This window comes from Passer montanus, unplaced genomic scaffold (assembly GCF_014805655.1).
Source record: "Passer montanus isolate IOZ18808 unplaced genomic scaffold, ASM1480565v1 scaffold6, whole genome shotgun sequence".
In the NCBI taxonomy this organism is placed as follows: domain Eukaryota; kingdom Metazoa; phylum Chordata; class Aves; order Passeriformes; family Passeridae; genus Passer; species Passer montanus.
Window position 1 is genome coordinate 16,918,590 of NW_024371037.1, and position 20,878 is coordinate 16,939,467.

Consider the following 20,878-nt stretch of genomic DNA (forward strand, 5'->3'; position numbering starts at 1 on the left):
CTTGTCGACATAACCTCAAGGACCTGAAGCCACTTAACTGTGACATTGCTTCCTGAAGCCACTTTGACTTCCTTTGATCATACTGTGCTTCTCTATGTATTTGCCTTACTTGTTCCTTTGGATGGTGTAATTCCTGAGGATTTCTCCAGAAGGCAGATATGAATCTAAAATGGTCTCCTTGGACATATTTGTGGAGTCATCAGAAAGATTTTACAAACAATGGAATAACAAAAATTCTTCTTCATTACCTTCTTATAGTTTGCTCTGGTGGCTGGCTTTGGGTTCCTTGCTGGCAAGGACCAAATGCTGCCATCAGAGCCACATCTTTCCCCACCAAATAGCTGAGCTGCTGAAAATTAAAAAAATTTCAGGATTAAATTCTGCTTTTCATCTGCAACAAGGTCGCTCTAAGTTTTGAAAAGCAGAATTTCCTGCTGAAAGCTTTTAAATTAACTGTTCCATTATGAAAAATAAATATTTAATTCCATGCCAGAGAGCCTCAGCCATGGATTGCCTGCTTTGTGCTACTCCAGTTCATTATAAAAGGTTCAAATCTCTAGAGCTCACCAACCTGCAGAAGTCCTCCAAATCTGGTCTCATAACAGCTGAGCCAGTGAATACTGATTACATTTGTCAGTCTTGGCTGCATGACTTTTCCTCCCATAGCCTGGCACTCTGTCAAAGTATCATTTCACACCACCCTTAAATTACTATTATATGCCTATTTCTGGATGTAGTCTCAGGGATGTTTACCTTTCCTTGAGCTAAATTTTGGTGGATAGGCATACCAGCACTTTGTCACACTGGAAATAAAATGTTCAGAAAACTCACCAGACTGCCCCTTACTCGAGAAAGAACACTGCAATTACGGCACAGAGACAGAAGCCAGAGGACTTGGATCTTCCCTCTGTCACGACTCACTCTGTGCCTTAATTTCCTGTGCCTCCCTTTTCCAGGTCTGGAAACCACACACTGCGCTTCCCTACCTCTATATAAACAATTCAAAATCCAGTGCTGCACAGGGACCAAATATGACTGCTGCCTGACACCACTGCGTTTGCTTCCAAGTGCCAAGCCTCCCAGATGGCAGAATAAAGACTTTGTTTCTTAATGCTGGTTTCTGAGCAAGGTGCGCTGCCCATGTAGGGACATAACAATGTAGGGGAAAACATGAGGAGTTGAAGCACTGGGGCTCTCTCTGGGAAGAGAGGCAAGAGATGATTAAGAGGAGGAGGTGCAATAGAAAGCAAGTTGGAGCATATGCTACTTCCTAATAATACTCAGGGGTTTTTTTGCCAATATCTCTAAATTAAGGTGGCTGGTGCTCTGTCTTTCCTCCTTCTGCCCTCATACATTTCTGCTGAATTTAGCTGTGAAGAGGATGTGGAAACAAAGCCAATTTTGCTTCCCTTTTGCAAAGCAGTTAAGAGATCCTGAAACGTGGCTAGCATACGAACTGGATGCCACATTCCAGACTTTGAACATGTACAGACACATTCCCCACAAATCAGAAAAGCCCATGAGAAGCTTTGGTTTATAAACACACACAAACACTGCGGCAGCAATTGGCAGAGATGATATTGCTGGGATGCTTGCTGCAGCCATTATGTACCCCAGAAACACTGGATCTCAGCAAGCCAGAAAGAAAAATAAATAGGTAGAATTGCATCATTTTTATGGCATTAAATCCACTACAGTGATGAGGGCAGAGCTCCTGCCTGCCTGGCTGAGGAGAACAGGAGCAGGTCTCAAGTGAGGGACACTACACATTCAAAGGGGGAAAGTGCACGATTGATAGCAAGGAAACACGAAGAAGGGGCTGTCTGTAGATCTCTCTCTTTTCTTCAGGGCTGGGTTCTCTCAGCACTTTAATTTTTTTTTAATTTTATAATTAGAATTTTACTATATAATTTATATATAATAAGTGCATATGAATTTTATATCTCTGTTTATAGGCACAGAGGTGAGAGGGGACTACACCGCCACTCTGTGGAGCAAGCCAGATCATCTTTAGTTGTGGGGTGGTGCATCCTTCCTCCCTGCTCCTCCTCAGGCCAGTCTATGATCTCAGAAATGCTGTCAGGCCTTGGCCTTGATGAACAGCACCTGGGCTGAGCTTCTCTCAAGCTTATCAGAAACACTGTCTGCTCCCAGGAGCTTGGGCTGTCTAAAGAGCTCCTGTTTTTTTTCAAACAGCCTTGGAAACTTATTCTTCCTGAATAACAACCCAAATTATTCTTACCTGAATAACAACCCAAATGGAACAACATTATAACAAAGTTATCAAACTTTCAGAGAAAGTTACCACCCAAATTGCAGCAAGAATGGAAAATTACTATGGCTAAAGCCAACTTTCTTGCAACCATATCAACAGTGGGTCCAAGTGAGGCCCTTTGAGCTCTCCTGGACCACAGGCTATGTACATACTCTTTTAGGTCTGTGTATCTGAGTGTGAATATGCTATAGCAAAGGTACTAGGAATGTTGCTCTGTTAGATTTTTAAATATGTTACATTTGTAAGTTAAGCCTGTAAGTCAGTTACTGTTGTGCTTACAGTAAATTCTATAGAATCTTCTGTTAAATTGTTTAAATTCAGCTATTGATTAAGTGTTGTTAAAACCTTTATGCCTAAACTGGTGATCAAGTCCGGAGAAAAGTTTGACAAGGGGGTCTACTCTGAACCTTGTGACTCAACAGGAGGGTCTCCCTTATTCCTTTTTATCCTTAACCTTTCCCTTACCCTTCTTCCTTACCCTTAAGCTTTTTTGTCCTCAGTTTCCACATAGATAATTTTTGGCTAACTTTAGTTTTAGATTGATTGATTTTAGATTTCAGACCAATCTTTTCTCTGTGCACTCCAACAATCCAGTAAGTAGTAGAGTGAACCCTGCCAACAAACTTTGTCATCCTTTCATTTTAATATTGAACCTGCTTTTGTTGATACTTTTGTTGATACCTGATTTTTTTGATACTTTGAGCAGCCTGAAACATTCATGACAAATTTGCCTTAGAGATGTTATAAGCAAGGTTTACTTAATTTGGTTCCTTCCTAACAGTATGATGTTATTTGTATGATTTCATTCTCTCATACTGCTATAGCAAGCAAAAAATTCAAGGTCAAATACTGGGTATGGTTAAAACTTTGGCAATCCAGTTGACAATGGACAGTTTTCAGCATTTGGGCCATGGAAGCAAAGCTGCCTTTTTTTGTGCTGTCATCAGATGGTTTGCCCTTGCTTAATATTTTATGAAAAATGTGTGACATCTGTTCCTTGATGTAGGAACAGGAGGAATGCAGTTACAATGGGAGAAAAAATAGCAAGGCTTGCATGTTCCTCGTTAATAAATACATTTAAATAGCTTTGGAAGGCTTGATATCCTTCACTGCAAGGTTCCCAGTGGTCAAAAACTGGGTGGAACTGCTTGTGATGAGGCCATTCAAAATGAAGGAGGCATTTAAAACTACCCCTAACCCAAATACCATATAGTCTCCTCATAACAATATCATTTGGGAATGCACACTGTCATTACTTGGTGCTTACAAAAAACTATCAAAAGAACTGAAGGTTAAGGGACAGACAGATGGAAGCATAAAGTACCCTTCCTATGACTCTTGGAATTTTCCTGCTTAAGAGTTGATCTGGCATTCTCTTTGTAAAGCAGGATACTACACTGCTGTGGAAGACACCCCTTCTGCAGTACACAGATTTACATCTTCTGTGAAGGCAGCATGATCTAAGCCTTTACGGGAGCTGGAGCACATGAAGGTAGAAGGAGAGATGTGCATCTGTCACACTGAATGGCAAGGCTATGGGATAACCATAGCACAGGGAGTGAGAAGGAATCATCAGTGCTCTGCAGGGATGTGAAGCAATCAGCACACAGCTGGGAACATAGAATCTACTATGAACTTAGTTCCTACTATGTGGATGTTACTATCATGCTGCACCTTCGGAAAGGACAGCATGTTACTTGGACTGGGTCACAATCAAAATGGATGATTTGAGAAGAACAAATAAACAGACTAAGTAAATTTATTTCCCTCTCACAAATCAGATAGTTGAACCTTGGCTGTTTTACCTCAGGAGATGAGGACAGGAAAGGTTTGATGTATATATTGGAGTCGTGCACTTTCAGGTCATGGTCTCCCAGTCCTCGGGTCACTCCAATTGTTGCCATAACCCGAGCCTGGAAATAAAGAAAAGCAGTGGGATAAAATCTTGTTACATGGACTGTGTGAATAAGGAATGAGACAATATTCTTACTCTGTAACTGTTACAGTTAGGGATGAATTCCCTTTTCTCTCCCAGAAACACCAGATTTAACATAGCCAATCAATGTCAAAGCTTTTCACACTCATGCCATCTCCATGTCTCCTTATTCCAAACTTTGTTTTCATCCACATCCCACTCACTATCTCTAAGGTACTGGGGCTATAGAAACCCAACCCAGTCACCTCACTGTCCACACCAGTCTATGACAGCATTCCTTCAGGGAATTATTCTGTTAGTATAGGTTTTACAAAGAGGACAAGGAGCTCAACTACTCACATAACAAATCCATGGTATCTTCCTATTGACATAATGTTGTATATTCCCTTTACCAGGGAAAAGTACCAAAGGCTACCCTAAATTGCTGAACACACACACACGTGACAGAAGCACTGACCACAGTGCTCTCTTCTAGGGAGAGTCAGTCTACAGCAGGTCTGCAGTTCCTTCACATCTACCACTTCCTTCCCCTCTGCAACATGAGTGGTGTCCCAAGAGGTTCTGGGCTCTCCTTCATTAAAGCTGCTCCAAAACCTGACCAGGCATTCAGCCTCCCAGGAAACCTTGCTCTCTGTGCTCTGCTGATCACTTCCCCCAAACTCAAGCTTAGCCATACCAGCTTCTGAACAAGGGAGCTCAGCATCACTAATGGTGAGCAACTGACTCAGAATCATTTTGCATCAGTGACTCCTGGCTCCACAGGGCCATAAGAAAGTAAATGAAAAAGATGTGCATTAAACATTTTGCAAATAATTATAAACCTGATGAAATTCAGAGATAAGATGCAGGTCTGGATCTTCAAAACATGGACTAATTTTGAAGAGTGTCTGTTTTTGCATTGAGATAATAACCTAATGCAGCAGCAGAGCACTGTTTAGAAACACAGAAAGCATACCAATATCAGCAAACTGACACCACTGCATCCTTATATTGATCCTATTGCTGCATTCAGCTAAGCTTGCTGGGACCAACACTAACGATTTCACTGTTCTTAATCACAGAGCTGAAAACAAAGCATAACAAACAGAATGTGTTTCTCCCTTTCAACTATCAGCCTTCACACATCAGAAAAATTCTACAGTGAGTTCCCATAACCTTATCTTCTTCAGCTAGTGTCAAAGTGTTATACTTTACAAATCATGCCCTGATCCCTCCTCTTCCTAAATTGGAGTTTTGCATCTCAGAGCACTATTAAATATCCTCCTGCTTTGTTCTAGTTATATTTTACAATGAAACAGAAACATTTAAAGTCAATTACTTACGAGTCTCATTGTAGCCTATTTATGATGAAAGAAAAACAAAAGCAAACTAAACAACAAATGACTGATGTAAAATGCTTATTACTATGTTGCGCTCTCCCCACCACCCCCCAGACATGAGACTGATTTATGACAGAACTAAGATATTCTTTCAAGTTGTCAAAACGATAAAATAAAGAGATACTGAGTGGAAAACACTGGACTGCCATGGGCTAAACTGAATGGTAAACAGCACAGAATTCCTTCTTCCTTTGGTCTGAGGAAAGCAAATGTGCCCACCTTCTTGCCTTCTCCATATATAAGGGGAAACTTCAAGTCATCTTCCTCAATGGTTTTGTATGCCCTGTGGGGGGAGGACAAACAACATTTATGAAGCTTGTACTCAATTAGTGACCCAGTGCCCTGAAACAAGCACCTGTGATTTCAAAAATGGGGGGAGAAAAAAAAATCATTATTTTTCCTAGCGACTCTGCCTTTGAACCAAGATGTAAATTTCTTTTTCTGCAGGAAGGTTTTCTTTAAATAGTTATCCATTTCACCAAAAGAAAAAGTGAAGATGGGAAAATATCCAACATGCCAGGCTTCTCCTATTGACAGCAAAGAAAGAGGTGAACTGGAACAAAACATCCTAATCAGGTAAGATACTGTCGGATATGGTACCAGCTATACCATAATACAGCGTCATAAAAAACCCCAAATCCAACCAAATCAAAAACCCAAACAAAACAACTCCAAACTCAAGAAACTAAACAATGCCTAGATTGACACTGTTAATGTGAAACGTGAGCAATGACAGAACATGTACACATGGTGTGAAACAGCTGTCTGATCCTGTTCTCACCCTCCAGGACCACAGAAACTGAGACAAGCTTCACATGCTGAAGTCTTAGGATATTTAGTGCTCATTTGACCTTGACTGCAACAGTCAAGGTTGTCAGAGGTTTCACATTTCACAGCAGCTTTCCCATGGACAAGAGACAAGAGAAGTAAATGCTCATGCTCTGATTCTGTTTACTGCATGCCTGTGTACTCTACCTTTTACACATCCAGCTGTTGACACTGATGAGGTGAGAAGGTTAGCAATTTTTCCAGTGAGAAATAAAAAAAAAGCAACAGAAGATAACATTCTCATAAGCTGTAGAGTCCTGTGGTTTGCATGATACATGCTTGAGCTCAGGTGCTGGTACCTTTTTGGCTAAGGTGCATTGCCCCAGGGGGGCATGCTTCCCTTCATACCACAAAGTCATCCCTCCTCAGCCTTTCCCTGCATGTTGTGCTTCCCTCCTGGCCTATCCATGGCCAAAGCCCTCAGGGTGACACCAAAAGCACCCCAAGAGCACAAACCAGAGTGGGAGGGAAGGTGCTGGGCAGATCCCTGCCAGCCCCTGCTGTGCAGCTCTCCAGGACAACTGCCTGAGCTCCATGGGATCGGGTTTATGCAATGTTAAAGCTGTCATGTAAACCAGCAGGAAATTAAAAATTAAGGGTGAAATCCTATATTGTAATCAAACTGCCCCCTGCTTCACCAAAATACGGCACAGGCCTGGGATCAATAAATGGTGCTGTATATGCTGCATCACCCAGGCAAGACTCAGACTTACTGAGAATTGCATTGACATTTAAGCCCCACCTTTACATTTCCCAGCAATCACATATTAGGGCTCTGGAGGTGAGGAAGGACCAAGAAAAAAGAAAAAAGCAACCAAAATGCATAGAAGATACAGTAGTGGAGGGCTCCCCTCATATATTAAAAATATTACTATATATAAAATCCCACAATGAAACTAGGTGAGGCTTGCAAAATGCAGTGGGTGCTTTCATGTAGTCAAGAATATCTTAGAATATATAACCATAATATTTGGCCATCTCTCTAAGACACAATACAGTGAAGGCATTCAAATGGCATTTTGCACTGGGAGGGCAAATAAATTAGCTCTTAAACAAAACAAAGAGGCACAAATTACTACATGTAGCCAACATGATAATACTTCCCTGATGTTTAAAACCTGGAATAGCATTTAGTTGGGAAGGAGGAGTCAGTCATGGATTTTGCTCTTGTTCTTTCCTTTATTCCCACCAAATATCTCTGCCTCACTCACTAACTTGAATATCCTGGTTTGAATGTAGAGCAAACAATTTATTATTTCTGACTACTCATGAACATGTTTAGAAGTTTCCAACTGGACCTACAGTACTGGAAGCCCTGGGAAAACATCCTTGAGGAGTTTGAACTATGCCTTGCATAGAGCCAGTTGTCCTCTGCCACCAAGACAATGGGTATCAGCTGAGTCCATTGTGGGCATTTGTCAAATGACTAATCAAGCCACAAGCCTGAGAAGACAACCATTCCTACTGGATGTTCACATTGTTGTACATATTTGTTAAAACAGCAAACAAGACAAGGATGATGTGGCTTAACTACTTGCAGCCCCCTTTTAAAAGAAAAAACAAGCCCATTCTTCACACACAGACTATATTATCTATATTATTTAAGACCAAATCCCTCACTTTACACTGTCCTGTAAGTTAACAAAAACTTAAAACAGGGACCAAGGCTTTTTCCCCCTCTCTCCTCTTTCTCCTTATATTCTCCTACAAAACACCTCACACTAATGTGCTTTAGGAAAAAGGGAAAGAAGTACCATTTAGGCCAGTGTCCTTCAAAAGAATGCTCCCCACTGCTGAGTGCAGCTTCTTTAGGGAACCATTAAAAAACCACTGTCCCTCAGGCCTTCAACTGTGACACCTCGGTGTAAGGACATTGCAGCTAACATGTTCCATCAGCAGATTAGGCAGAGCAGCTGGCTAGCCTGTGACCTCCTGAAACTGTGCAACTAAGTGAGGGAGGCTCAGGGAGCTACTGTGATTTATTTTGTGGTTACTAATAGCCTGTCACCTCTCGGGCTTAGAACCTGGGTGTCAAACTCATCTCAAATGTGCTTTTTCTGTTGATGTTGCTATTGCCTGAAAAATTACCATCACTTGAAAAACAATGCTCAGAACTGCAACCACAGCAGTGGAGGTAGCACAGGCACACTAAAAAGCAACCCAGGACACTCTAGAAAAGTACCTATATCCTGCATTACCAGAGAAACAGGGAAAATAATACACTAGTGTGTGGTAAGCTGCAAGAAGCATGAAGCACAGCTTTTCAGCTAAAAACACAGCAACTGCGCTGGGGAGGCAGAAAGAAGATATGAAGCTCATTTTCATTTATGCCCCCTGAAACCTCCTGTATTTTGCATGTGGGTTTATTTCACATAGGCTACAACCTTCTGGACTATTTATCTTGATTTTATGTAATACAGTTGCATTTATACTGTTGCATAATGTATATAAAGATATCATATGGCAGTAGGTATATCAAACACAGACATACAGAGAACCTGAGGGGGTGGTTTGGCTCTTTTAGTGCCAGCATGGCCTTATTCAGCCCTCTGTGTAATTCAGCCCGGCTCACTTGTTTAACAACACAGTGTTGCAACCCTCCCCTCTCCCACTCTCTGTCTTCCTTATCCACATCCCAGGAGGTTTTGGTGGCTACCAGGGCATGACAAGAAAGGTTATAAAGACAAGGCAATGCTACTGCTTCCAGCTCTGAATGAGCCTAGAGCTTGTTAAGTGCTTCTGCCACGTAAGCCTCTATTTTTCCAAATGGAAAAACAGGGGGAGCAGTGGGGAGTAGGAAAGGCAAGCTCGTGCCCAGCTAGATCTAGCTGCATTTTTTTCAGTTAACTTTGTTTCTTCTTTTCATTTCAAAAGAATTATGAAATGCTACTGCTGTCCAAAAATACTGAACTAGGCCTTGACATATGTACCACCCACAAAGTTACATTTGGACTCAGGATCAACATTTTGGAAAACCGGGCCAAATCGCACCAGGAGCCAAAAGAGATGTCAGAACAAAAGAACTAGGACTGACATGATGTTACTCATATGCTAACTGGAATCTGCTCTAAATGCACGGTGAAAAAATAACCAGGAGCTACTAAATGCACAACACAATCTACAGACACTCCTTAGAGTGCTGGGGTCATTAGTGCTTTTACACTCTTGAAATAAAAGATCATCAAAGTTACCTGCATATTTCTGTGTCAGAACTTGAAAAATCAGTAAGCTCCCATACACAAATTTCAGAGCCAAGATCCTAGATAACGTCTTACATGCATTATGAGTTCTCCTGCCATATAAGTTGTTCTTAAAATTGGCCTTCTGAAAGCACATACAAATTCATGTAAGAGTAGAAGTTGTTGACTAAAACCAAAATCCACATCCCATTTTCTTTCATGGCAAACTGTGTAAGGTTACTGGTCACAAAAACTATTGCATTGGCATCCCCAGGCACAACAGATGGTGTTGAAATCACAACCCACCCTGACCTGGAAAGTTCAGTTCTGTGCATGACAGGGGAATCCAGACTCTGTGCTCTGCTTTTTCATGGCACTTGGCTTTAGAAAGTTTGTTTGTGTTTCACATCTCTGCTTGTGACACCTAATAGTAAACTGATACTTAAACCTAAGGAAGAGCAAAGAAAATCGTCACCAAAGGGCTTTAGCTTGAAGCATAGAATATACCTCCTTGTGGCAAGCAACCAAGAGAACGTACTACTGCTTTATGAAAGTCCTAGCTCACACTGAGTACAAGGCTAAAGGCATCTCCAAGACAGGTTTGCAGATTTTGTGTATTTCTAGCACTGATTTGCTACTACTCTAAAAACCACCAAACCTAGGGCCATCCATACCCCCCTTCAGCTGCCCCAACTCTCCTGCTCACCCAAAATAACCCAACTCACAACAGAACTACCCCAGCTATCCAAACAACCTACTTCTCAAGCTCAACTTTCTTTAGTCATACAAACAGAAAAACATGTTTTAATCTTTAAGCATCACAAAACTTGATAGAAACTCTTTCTTTCTTTTCCCCTCCCACATAAGTAATCAGGGGAATGAAGCTCACCCTTTGGGCAACAGAGCTTAAACCACCAGTCCAAAAGGAACTGTTAATCTGAACTGTCTGTTAAACTACAGGCATCAAACCAGTGTAAGTGCATGCTTACTATCAAGAAGAAAAGATGTGCAGGGCAGGTTAGGCACAGAGGCACTGAAAATTGTACCATTTATGTCTCAACTCAGCCATAATCTTAAAAAATGTCCTTACACTTGTGCTTCTGCAGAGTCAGGATCTCTAAGTCCAGACAGCACTGTCTGATACTAAGTACCTTCTAGATAGGTTAGCTCTAATGTTCAGTGTCTCAGTATTTTTCCCCTATTGCTCATCTGACACATAGTTTAATGAAACAAAATTACAATAAACAAAGATGATTAAGACACACAAACTATAGCAATGTCTGGTAAGAGAAAAGATGATGGCAAAGCCAAATCAAAGACTGATGCACATGCACATGGGCCACAAAACAGTTTGTAGGGGAAGATCTACCTTAACCAAGATACCCTCACAGGCCTTCTTTCAAGTAAAGAGGAAAACCTACAAGTTTTAAAACACTCATTCACAGAAAATTCAGAAACACCTTCTTATGAACCTGAAAGTGTATAATGCTTCATTTTGCAAATCCCAGGTCTGTCTACCAATCTACAAATGAAAAAAAAAATAATGTCTCTCAGCATGACTTTTACACATCTGTGATCTCTGGCTTGGTCAAATCAGACTAATACATGAGCCTTGGACCTCAAGGGAGCGTTCACTGCTGTGTACAGTCCTAAGACGGAGTCCGCACTTTGGAGAGCACCAGCACCACATATTCCTGTGGAAGTAATTCCTAAGCAAAACTATCCAATTTGGGCAGCCCAGTTTAAAGACTCAAGCACCAGAAAGTTTGCACTTCCTGGAATGCGGCTGACTTTTTAGTCCATTCACCTCCATTGGAGCATTACAAGAAAATGGTAGGAAAAAAGTCAGGGACAGGATTGTCAAGCATCTCAAGCGTTTAGAGAGATCCTTGCCCAAAAAAAGATAAATCAGGGGAAAAATGTAATTAAGGTATTTAAAAGGAGAGGCTGGGAGGGACAGAACAAGAGTATTGCAATTACTTTCATTCACTACTTGTGAACTGTTGAGCTTTTGCTACTGACCAACAAAACCTGTGTGCAGATACTGCAGCTGCACATCAAGCAGGCTCACCTTCTGCAACAGCCCCAGCAGGCCAAGCCTTTATTTTTTGCCCCCAGTGAATTTGCTGCCTTGAGCACTTACTAAAATTTATTTCATTTTTTCTACTCTTAAAAGACAAATGGGAAGGTTTGTCAGCAATTTATTGTGGAGACAGAGGGGTAAGGGAAGTGGTCTGCTAACACTCTATGGACTGAGTGCACTGTGATGGACAGAAAAACTATTTGTAAGTTGGTATTTTGCCGTATTTTCTTGTTAAAATGTTGCTGTGATGCAGATGGGAGAAAGGCTGCATGTTGAACTCACAGCGCCTGCTCCACACTTGCTAGCTGGGATCCTCTGGAAGCAAAGGAGGGTGAGGCTGAGGAAGAATCACAAAGTAAATTCTTCTGGGAAAGATCTCTGCAGTGCAGGATGGAGGAGGCAGTGAGACACAGCAAGCAGAGATCTTGCCGTTCCACAGCAGTGCTGGAAACTCCTCCAAGGAGCAAGGGGCTTCCTCTGAGCCAAAAGCAGAGCCATAAATCAATCTTTGGTAACAAGGGAAAGAGAACTTCTATGGACCCAGCTGAGGTTATGTCAAATTTGTGCAGATGGGGAAGCCAGAGAAAGCATGAGTGTGGAAAGAGACTTCACCTTATCAAGAAGAAGGGGTGTTTTTGCTTGGATTTTCAGATTGAAGATTATGTCATTCCACTTTAGTTTCCTTCTGACAAAACAGACTGGGATACTTTTGTTTGTCCTTGCATATGCAGCACCTGATTCCACACCAAGGCAAAGCCCAAGTGGAGATGCACAGCCATGCAGGGACAGGTCCTAGATGCACAGCTTCAGAAGGAGATGCTCTTGCAGCCTCATTCTTATCACTCTCATTTGGCCCCAGAGAGGCCATTTACACAGAGCTTTACTCCAGACTTAAGCTTTCTCTTTTGTTGCAGCAGTATTACTTTCCTGTTTATGCTTTCTCCTGCCCCAAGGACTCTGGCTCAGCTCCTGTGGTATGTGCACACTTGGGGGAAAGAGCCATTCATCACCGTCAAGAGACAGTACTGTACACAGCAGGTCAGCTCTCACCTCCTGCTGCTTCTGCAGTCAGGGCTGCAAATCCTGAAAAGATGCATAACATGCACATTGCAAACAGCCATTCATCATGGCAGAGCTGTGCCCCAGACACCCCGGCACAGCCCAGCAAGCTGCTCTAGCTGTGTGCACCAACGAGACACGTCCCTTCCCGCCCCCCACCACCTTGCAGCGAGAAACAAAAGCACAGACACAGAAAGCTAGGCAGGTGAGTGTGGATGATGGTTTCTGCTGCAAAAATTATATCCTCTCTCTTCCCTCCAGAATGGCCCAGTGCTGCAAAGGTGCCCCATAATCATTAAATTATGAAAATGTAAGTTGCTGGAAGGAAATTAATACCAGGCATGACTGGGAAAAAGGTTGCTTTCTCGTGAAGTAATTATGAAATTAAAATTTGATCTCTCCCTGGTGATTGTACAAAGGATATGGCTGAGGTCTCAAACACAACAATACAGCCAGGTTTTCAGCAGAAGAAACGTAGAATGTTACACTAGACAAAAAAGCTCAATTAAAAAAAATGGGGGAAAGGATGACTTTTTGTAAATTACATGATTTTGGCTAAAAGGCGCAATCAAGCAGGTTAGAGCACAGGGTCTGCAGACTTCCAATTACTTCTTACAAGTTGGAATCAAGCTGTTAGGAAATGCAGCTTATCTGAATAAGACTAATAATGTTAAGCTAATTAGACCCACAGGCATTAGCCAGCAGATAAATTCAGGCCAAAAAGAGGGACACTGTCACTTTAAATACTGCCTTGGGATCAGTGGAAAAGCTAATGAGGAGTGTCAGTTGGGGCTGTTTTATTAGGTGGTTCTCTAGAGACTATAGCCTGAGGTTTCTGTAGCAGGGCTTCTGTGCTTGATTCAATAAATCAATTTATATTAAAGGAGAGTGCAGCACAGGTGCCAGCTCTATAAAGCATTTTTGTGGCATTTCTCAATCTGCTCAGGCACTCCTTGGGCAGGCTACCTGAATGTGCTGTCAAAGGACATTGAGCGCAGCAATAAAGAGTAAGATATCGGCCACATTGGCAATATTTGTTCAAATCAGCTCACACATTACCAAGCAAAACATGTACATTGGCTCTCACCGGGGTATTCTGGATCCCCAATAAGTGATTAATGAGAGCCTGGTTTTTGTGAGCTGGAGTCTGAACCGCAGACAGCAAGGCGGGCTGCACAATGAAAGTGAAAGGCATCCATCCCAAACAAAATAAAACGGCTTGAAAAGTGAAGTTGCTTTTTAAATCAGATGCTTAGAGGCTGAAAGACATTCCCTGTTGGAAAGAAAAGGGCGAGCGCAGAGCAGGCTGGCAGCTTTCCAGGCAGTGGACAATATTGACTCTAGAATAAAATGGGTTTTGCTTAGTGCTTGCCTCAGGGCACCAGCCTCCCTGCTTTGGAATAAATCATGCGGGCAGGCGATTCCCCAGCACGGTCTGAGCCTCGGGCGCTGACCCCATGTGCCACAGCACCCCCTCACCAGACACATGGACACGGAGCTGGCAAGAGCTCCACTGCTGCAGCAAAGACAGCACGCTCAGAGACTGTGCCCAATTCCCCTGCTCCCTGCTGCCTTGGGCTTCAGCCCATGGTTGTGGTGGGCACTACACTGCCTCACCATTTCTGATGGGGTGCAGCTCAGCTTTGCTGCTCAGCTCTGCCTCTCCTGGAGGGCAAAGGAAGCAACCAACAAATAGGTCAAAACCGGTACTTGTTATCTAGGTCTCTTTTGCCGTGCTAAAATCAAGTCAAAAAGCTGAAGTCGTGTCTGGATACAAGTCTTTAAAGAACTCCAATGTGGGCAGCAGTAAAGCCACTGTTTTTGTTCCAAGGAGGAGCAAGAAATCAATTTTGAAACTGCCAAAACTGATGCCAACTGGTAGTGCCTTCTGGATGCCTTTAGTTAAGCACAGTGCTGTATGGGTCTTCCAGCCCCACAGAAGGCTGGGAGGGGAACTCTGGAAGGAGCCACAGTGAAGGACACAGTCAGTCAGAAATCCAAGTTTCGGAAGGTTCTAGGATATAGTCAAAGCAAAATACCTCAAAATTGCTCACACTGGATGTGCATGTGAAGGAAATCTGACCAACTGTGTCTTAGCTTTAAATAAAAGCCAGAGACAAAGAGTACTAATTCTGTGCAGTCCTTTAAACAGGCCTGCTGTTTTCCCCCCACTATTTCCAGTTCAGGATACTCACCCCACTTTTTAGCACTGACCAGTCTCTGCTTACATGGCCTCTGAGTCTTTCTTGATGCTTCTGTTGCCAAGACTTGTGAAAGCCACCAGGACACCTCTCTCCAATACAAGTCTAACCTCTGCAAGGCATGGGCCTGAAAACCCCAGCCCAGAGACCCAGATGTGAAAGACTGTCAGTAACACAGATATCTGCCAGCAAATTATGGCTCGAGACAGCTCGAAAGCTTGTTCAGCAGGACACACTGCTCTTAAGATGCCTTGCCAGCTACACTACACATTTTGCAATTGTTGTTCAACCACAACGCACATGGGGCAAGGGTGCAGGAAGGGCAGCACATGGTCAGCTCCCAGCAGTGTGGGATTTATTTTATGTATATTTAGTACAGCATAATTTCTCATTGCAATTGCCACTGCAAAGAAAGGAGAAAGGGTAGGTGAGCTGGAGCAAGAAGGGAAAGGCTGGTCTCAAAGCAGTTACAGGCAGCCTGGGCTAGTGATGCAGTACACATTGCTGGATCAGTGGTTGTCCTAATGCTGTGGGGAAACTTGGCAGCTGTGCTACCACAGTGGGCTGTGGAGACAAAGCCAGTGTGGAAACTTCACATGAAAAAAAAAAAAAAAAAAGAAAAAGAAAAAATAAAGGGCCAAATACATTATAACAGACCCAAAGACAATAATCTTTTGTAATCCAAACAAGCTGGGCAAGCCAAGCCATTGTTGAGAATCTGAAAAGCTCTGGAGCAAAGGAGGAGTTTAAAAATGAAGAAAAAAAAGTCATACAGCTTCTAATAGAAAACACAAAAAATATACTGAATTGTAAAACAAAACAGTTTAGTTTCCTGAGGAAACATCAAAGCAGAGAGTGTTCTACATTATCTCATCAAAGGATTAAGTGTAAGAGAGGTGCTGTTTCTTCCTATAATCACTTGCACCTCTCTACATGTATGTGCAAATGTCAACACACAGTGAGGTTAGTGACCAAAAAACTATTCAGACAATTGATCATCTGCATTGTATGTGATAAAAGTTCAGAAGCATTTTAGTGTATCAAGCTCTGGCTGGCCAAAACACCATCTGACATTTTCTAGAAAATGAATATATATGCTAATTTATTCTCCATGATAGATAGTGTCCTTAGAAACAAATGCAAAACAGACAAAACAAAACGTCCTCGGCCACTGTGTCCTGATGCATCAGTTGAATTCAGGAATAAGAAAGGGAAGAAAATAGAAGCAAAATTGTTGTCGTGGAAAACAGACACTAAGAAACCTCTGCCACCTCAAACTGTCACCTCTGAGGGCCCACCAAACTGGAAATCTAATGTTTTGTCCATAATCACAACCATTAAAATTGACCCATACTTTCAGACAAACAGAAACTGATTGCTTCTCCTCTGCCTAGGGGATCACTGCACACAATCCAACAGATAACAAACACCTTGGGCAAAACCTTGTAAAAAGAAATGGATCCTTATTTAGAAAGGCTCTGTTTTACACAAATGTATGGCAATAGAGCAATTTCCTCATCGTTTTATTGTCCTGAGGCAACCAAACAAAGAGGTAATTGATGCACTAGTTGTGCAATATGGAGCAGCTGAAAGATTCCAATTCTTTTATTAGGACAAAAATGTAGGCCCCATTTTTCACTTCCATACAGTAGTCAAAAGGAACAGCAGGCAGAGGTAGCCTCACCACAGTCTCCACATGCTTCTGCTTGGCACAAGCCACCTTTTTCTGGGACAATACTGTAGTGAATTCAGACTTGAATATTCAAGTTGCAGTTCAAGCATTTATTCCAGAATAACTGCCTACAGCTAAGCATATTTGTACTGAACTGGTGACAATTTTTGCATTGACCATATTAGAATTTCTAACTGGATCAACATGTGTCCTAGATTTCAGGAAATTCAGAAAAATCAAATGGAAGATTTTTCTTAGCTCTTAGTTTGTGAACTCTCTTCACTCTAGCATATAGCAGGGAGGAGTCTTCTCCTCCCTGCTATAAACTTTCTTCTCCTCCCTGCTATATGCTAGAGTGAAGAGAGTTCACAAACCAGTACTGAAAAGCAACACATTGGATCAAATCTGCCAGTTTGATTTACCAAAGCTCTTCTACCTTACTCATTATTCTACATTTAGAATTTCTGATCCTTTTTTTAATGCCAAACAGTATTAACCATATAATAACCATTTTGGATAAGGTAAAGTGCTATGCATACATTCACAAGTGAGGTAGAAATATACAGAATTATCTCTTCACTTAACCTTTCAACTGTCTATTGCTGTACGAATCTCAACATTCTGCTGGTGATTTGGACTGGAAAAAATACTGTAGTAAGCAAAATCTTCCACTGAGTTTTCTGACTTTTCGATTTGGAACCTCTAGTGTGCATAAATAGTTATTTTTTTCCTCGTCATGCTTTACTTTGTATTTATCAATACCAAATTTGATGACTGTGATGGTCATTTGCGTTAATCACTTAATTCTTTGCAGTACCTCATGGTCATTCTTGTTTAATAGGAAAAGAGCTGTGGTGTCACCTGCCAATGCTGCAACTTCAACCACTCCAACCTCATTTCCTTTCCAGACCACTAACCAACCAGGGAAATGCAAAACAACTCCCACGAAACTGAAGAAACCTCTTTGCTTTCCAGCCATGATGACAGAAATCTGTTCTTGCCCTCTTCTCAGGAAGTTCCTGGCTTATGATATTTCTGAATCATAGTTCTCCCTCATGTTTTTCCTCCCAACTGGCATGTCACATCTTGAAAAAGAGCTTTTGGAAGTCCACATTAAACCATTCTTTATTGGTGCCTCCAGAGACATCTGGGAGCTTAACAAAAAAACCCCTCCTTCTGCAGAAATTGGGAGAGTGTCTCATGAGCTTCCAAATGTTTTGCTGTCTAAGTCCTCAGTTGATCCAGTGTTCTCATTCTGTTCCTATTCTTTTGCTCATGCCTGTAGCCTTTTTAAAATATGAAGTCATCATTCTCAGGGTGAAACTGCATATTCTACTAGCAGCTGTTCAAGATGACAGACAATGATGGTTATTCTCAGATTTACATGTTCTGCACAAACACTTCAGATTATATTAAACTTAGATCATTATTCTGCCATTAAAACATAATTATATTTATGGTCCATAAAGCATGGAACAAAGCAAAAGTTATGCAGAGCTGTACTTGTATGTGAGCATCCAGGCTTCCAAACCTAAAACAGGCTTTCTTTTTAACCCCTCTGTCCTTTTTCTTCCTGAAAGGACATTTACTACAGACATTACAACACAAATGTCATGGAAATGAAGACCATTTGCCTATATTGGGCTTTTACCTTTATAGGTCATGCACAGAACTCACAACAGCAAACTTGTGAGGGCTTCTCTAAGGAGCCTCTCGAACCAACAAAAAACAATGAAGACATTTAGCCAGAAACAAAAAAACCCCACATCATTCTTTCTGTCTGCACTTCTTTAAGTCCATGCTGTTCATTCAAACCTTTTCATTTTAGGTTGGTTGTGTTCAGATAGGCCCATGTCTGAAACAATTCCTCAAGGGATATCCAAACCAAGGGCCAGCTGCAGTGGAGTAGGGGAGGCAGCTCCTCTCTTCTGCAAGCTTTCCTCAGCATGTGAAGGCGTGATGGTCCAATGCCTTGGTTTAAAAGACAAATGTCTGACTCACTGATCCAAAATTTATAAAAAACTACGTCCAAGATATGAAAATTGTTTTGCTTTCAGAAAGATCCCCTGGTACATCTTTGCCTTTATATGCTTTCTCCCCTTTGAGTGCTCCCACACTACAATGAACTCTCTGGAGGGAGGTCCACTTATTTAAAACATTATCTTCTAGAAGAAAGATACACCTGAAAGAAGGAAATGCTTTTTATTTTAGTATGCAGGAGTGGACCTCCATGCTTGATGCAGTTTACACTAATCAAAGAGAGGTACGAAGCAGGCACTGGCTGGGGCAGAAGGCTGACCCCACGCTGAGAAGGACACATTCTTACCAGCCAGTCATGTTGAAGTCACGGTACAGCATCCTCTTTCCAACTTCCTTGCGCTGCACCCTCCGTGGAAACTCTAGATGTGTGAATTCATTTCCCAGCAAGTGAGGCTGCATGTAAGCCTGTGGGCAGAAATCAAACCACAGATACCACATAAAACAAGACATCATCTATTTTTAATGAGCTAGTATTACCATCCCTTCCTGGTCCCTTCCCACACAAATTCCACCCACCTTTCTTTTTAAATAAGGACAATGATGTGCTCCATTTCAGCAAACAATGCAGATACAACATTTCTGCCCCTGCCTGATATCCAGCAGCAGCCTTATGCAGCCTTAGAAGTCCTCTTGCCCTCAAAATCCTTTATTTTTGCTCCCTGCTCCTCAAGATTTGGGATCTCAAAACTACACTTCATCCATTGACCCTGAAGGAGTCTGCAGAGCTTTGTAAAACAGAACACATGCCCTTTTGTAAGTCAGCAAGAGAGAAAGGAATGATCAAATACAAAGCCATGGAGAGACTTGAAGGGGTGATTGTGCAGTGAAGCTCTTTCTTACTCCTAGTTCAGCTATGCCAACAACACAGAAAACCTAACATTGCTACCACATTTTAATTGTCACCACCTCGAGAAAAATGCACCCCATCACATGACATTGCAAATAAACACAAGCTACAAAGCAATTTATTTTCTTGTTTTTGAAAAACTACATCCTTTATCCAAAACAGACTTTAAGAAAAGCAGCAGCAGTTTTGTGTCACAACTGCAACCAAGGCCTTTGATGGTTTTAATGCTCAAATGCTGCTCATGTCCTTTGTGTTGCGCTGCTGTGCAGATGCTGGGAGGCCTCTTTGCCAGAGTTGTGCCTTTGACTCATGCTCTCCAAAGCTGACCAGAGTTGGAGCATCATGAGGCTCTTTGTCCACCGCATAAATTTTTGGATTGAATTTATACACAGATCACTTGACACGATAGGTTAATCCTAATCATACTCTATTTCTTCTTTTTGAAATAAATCTCACTCCTTTTTCTTTAGTACTCAGACAAGCCTTTCTCTCTTCCTCCGCAAAGCTGCATTGTGAGTGCAGCTTTGCGTGTCTTATGAAAGTGCAGTGTCTTATGAAAGACACAGTCAAATTGGCTAGAGAACTGAAAAAAAGTTGCCTTTCTTAACCTTTTTGCAGATAACTCTTTTTCGTTATCCAGCCAGTTAAGGCAATAAAGCCTGTCTTATCTTCAGCAGCAGCTGCCATCAAGAGAGATGAAATGAGCTGGGGTTTAGTTTGTGTATATGTCATAAATCTAGTGCTCATCAAAGGTAAGCAGCAGGAAGCACTGGAAGCCCTTATTGATCTACCTGGCATCTGTCATGCAGATAGTTCACAATAAAATATTTCCTGCATTTAAGAGTTGAGCCTGCTCCCACTCAATTTAATAGGAGCTCTATCAGCCTCAGCACATCACAACGCTAACTTTCTATCAGCTTGTCCCTGCTCCCACCATCCTTCCAGAAAATACCTCAAGCTTGGTTGGAACAGGGCTGAGGAAGGGTGCTGTGTATAGCCAACAAGATTGGATTCTGTTTTCAAGAGGTAGCTTTCAAGCACACAAGTGATCTTGACATCATGATCCCTTCCTGGAAGAGGAACTCCATCAAATTCTCTCTGTGTACAGTTAAGGGAATTACAGTTTTTTTCCTTCAGTCTACAGTCAGCCAAGGTCCCCTTCTCCACCCAAACATTGTTGTCAAGGGCCCTCTAATTGGATCCCTCTCATTACAGAAATGGTTGAGAAGCACTTGTGACGTTTGAGAGGTTCAGCAGTATTAGTCCACATGAGGCTTTTCATACTTCCAGTTCTCTGGAAGTATGAAAAATGAACTTCTTCATTTAAAAGTATATGTAAGCTTTAAATTTTATTTATTTTCATTCCAGTTGCAAAAAAG

The 20,878-nt window shown here is 41.9% G+C and overlaps 1 protein-coding gene across 1 annotated transcript in view; it reads right to left on the reverse strand.

The window, feature by feature from the left end:
* PPM1H (protein phosphatase, Mg2+/Mn2+ dependent 1H) overlaps nucleotides 1-20,878 on the reverse strand; it is a 128,894-nt gene that overhangs the window by 11,976 nt on the left and 96,040 nt on the right. Inside the window, exons 6-8 of the mRNA XM_039726678.1 lie at nucleotides 18,939-19,057; nucleotides 5,810-5,873; nucleotides 4,081-4,188 (exon numbers count right to left, since the gene is read on the reverse strand). Of these exons, the coding sequence (XP_039582612.1) occupies nucleotides 4,081-4,188; nucleotides 5,810-5,873; nucleotides 18,939-19,057 (291 nt within the window). The remainder of the gene's footprint in view (nucleotides 1-4,080; nucleotides 4,189-5,809; nucleotides 5,874-18,938; nucleotides 19,058-20,878) is intronic.